A 2,067-nucleotide genomic window follows, 5' to 3' on the forward strand; every position below is an offset into this window, starting at 1 on the left:
CCTCAAACGAAATAGGAGGGTCCCACCCCTGTCAGCGTCTGCCCGGGCCGCTCTGTCCCTGTCCCTGTCCCCACCAACAGCGTCCCGGGCCGCTGGGCACGTGGACGCTGGCTGAGCGCGGAGGAAGGAGGTACGGCACCCCCTGAAACCAGGGATGGTGCGGGGCTGGTGTGTGCAAGGCAGGGTTGGGAACACCGTGGCCCTGCGGCAGGGACAGACAAGGACAGGGAGAGCTTCTTACATTGTCCAGGTAGCTGGGCAGCGCTTCAGCCACGAGTCTCTCGGTGTTCTTGGCCACCTCTGAGAGTTTGACGATGACACAGTTACCTGGGGGGAGATCGACGGGACGTCAGAGCAGCGACATGGTGACAGCCAGCCCCTCTGGCACCCCAGCCGGGGGACGAGGCCCCTGGCCAGACCCCCCTCGCCGGTGCCCGGCACTGCCTGGATCCTCCGGGCCAGGGGACGGGTTCGGCTCACCGGCAGCGATGGCCCCGATGAGGGGCACCAGGAAGAGGTGGATGGGGTAGTTCCAGGGCGCGATGATGAGCACCACCCCGTACGGGTCCTTGCGGATGAAGGCCGAGTCCAGCTGGGTCACCTGCGAGAAAGGCCACGACCTCGGTGCTGCTCCCACCGCCTCCTGCCCCGCCCCAGCCCAGCGCGCGGCGCTGGTGGGTCCTTCCCCCCCCATCCTCTCCCTCACCGTCCCCCTTACCAGACTCCTGTCCACGTGCTCGTCCTTCATCCAGTGGGACAGGTTGTTCAGCGTCTCGTGAAGCTCGTTCTTGCAGAGGGTGATCTCGATGATTTCGGCTTCGAAGCGCGGCTGGGGACCCAGAGCACCCCACGTGTCAGCTCTGCGCGTGCTTCAACACCGCAGCAGCTCTTAGCCCTACCCTGCATATTTTTTTTACCCAGGATTTGGGGGCCGGGGCCCTTCATGTCCCGTGGTGGATCCGCACTTTGCTCTTGCCCCCAAGCTGCACGGCACAGCCCACCGTGGGGAGGGGGTGAGCCCCACCACGTCTGCGGTGTTGGGGTTTGGTGAGCTCCGAAATCACGTTGCGGTATCACCGGGCCAGACCTGTCGGCAGCGACCTGCCTGCGGCCGGGCTTTCCCTGCCGCGAGCTCGGTTGAGGTTTGGGAAAATTAAGTATTTGGGGAGGAGAGGGTGTCTGTGAAGGCAGTGGTGGTGTTTTGGGGAAGAAAGGGCTGGTCTGGCTATTGAGAGCTGTTTGGTCTGGAGACAGGAGCATCCCGCGTCACAACTCCTTTTTCTATCCCATTTTCACACCGGCACGATCGAAACAAGCGAGTTGATGGGCTCCAGCAGGATGGGCTGTTTTTTTCAGGACCTGCCAGAGTTTAGCTCAGGTAAGAGTCTGCAGGGATTTAGCCCAATAAATAAAAGCTCGGAAGAAAGCTGGGTGCAAGTCCCCCCGGCACGCCCCTTCACCTGGCTTTGACTTTCCCACCGTGGACATGTCGCCGGCATGGGTGGTGCTGACGGCCGGCTCTGCCAGCAACGGTGGAAGGGGAGGTGAATGGGGACTGGCGGGGAAGGGGGCGGCAGGTTCGAAGGATAAAACCAACCAGTTCTGGGGCATATCCACCACCCAGGTGCCAGGATTTGGGAGGAAATACGGGAGAAAAGGGAATATCCAGATTTTGGAGCCTGTTTGTGCGGGGGTTTTTTTGGCAGAGTGAGCTGAGAAAGCTGGGAGGGGATCCACCACCGAGCCGAGGAAGGAGGGAGAGCAGGAAGCAAAGGCTTCCAGAGGCTGTCCTCAGCAGGGCGGGAGGAGGGACGGTCATGCGGAGAGGGAATCCGAAGGGCGGAGGAGTTTGGGAGCAGCGCAGGCGCGTGGCTCGGCACGACGTGGGGAGGAGAAGCAAGCTGAAGGGAGAAGTTGTTCAGGGTGCCGTTGATCTCATTCTTGCAGAGGAGGATCTCGGTGAAGTAAGCCTCAAAGGACGGCTGGGGACAGACATCACATAAGCATCACCCCAACGCTGACCCCACCTCCTCCCCATCCGCCTTGGACATCTCCCCCCTCTTCCGC

The 2,067-nt window shown here is 62.0% G+C and overlaps 1 protein-coding gene across 1 annotated transcript in view; it reads right to left on the reverse strand.

Annotated features, from left to right (window-relative positions):
• Positions 1-2,067, reverse strand: part of LOC103923776 (aldehyde dehydrogenase family 3 member B1-like) — a gene marked incomplete at its 5' end in the record, with an annotated part of 22,260 nt that overhangs the window by 16,917 nt on the left and 3,276 nt on the right. Inside the window, 3 exons of the mRNA XM_009332238.1 lie at positions 242-327; positions 481-601; positions 719-829. Coding sequence (XP_009330513.1) covers positions 242-327; positions 481-601; positions 719-829 — 318 coding nt within the window. The remainder of the gene's footprint in view (positions 1-241; positions 328-480; positions 602-718; positions 830-2,067) is intronic.

Source organism: Pygoscelis adeliae, unplaced genomic scaffold (assembly GCF_000699105.1).
Source record: "Pygoscelis adeliae isolate BGI_AS28 unplaced genomic scaffold, ASM69910v1 Scaffold1090, whole genome shotgun sequence".
NCBI classification, from domain to species: domain Eukaryota; kingdom Metazoa; phylum Chordata; class Aves; order Sphenisciformes; family Spheniscidae; genus Pygoscelis; species Pygoscelis adeliae.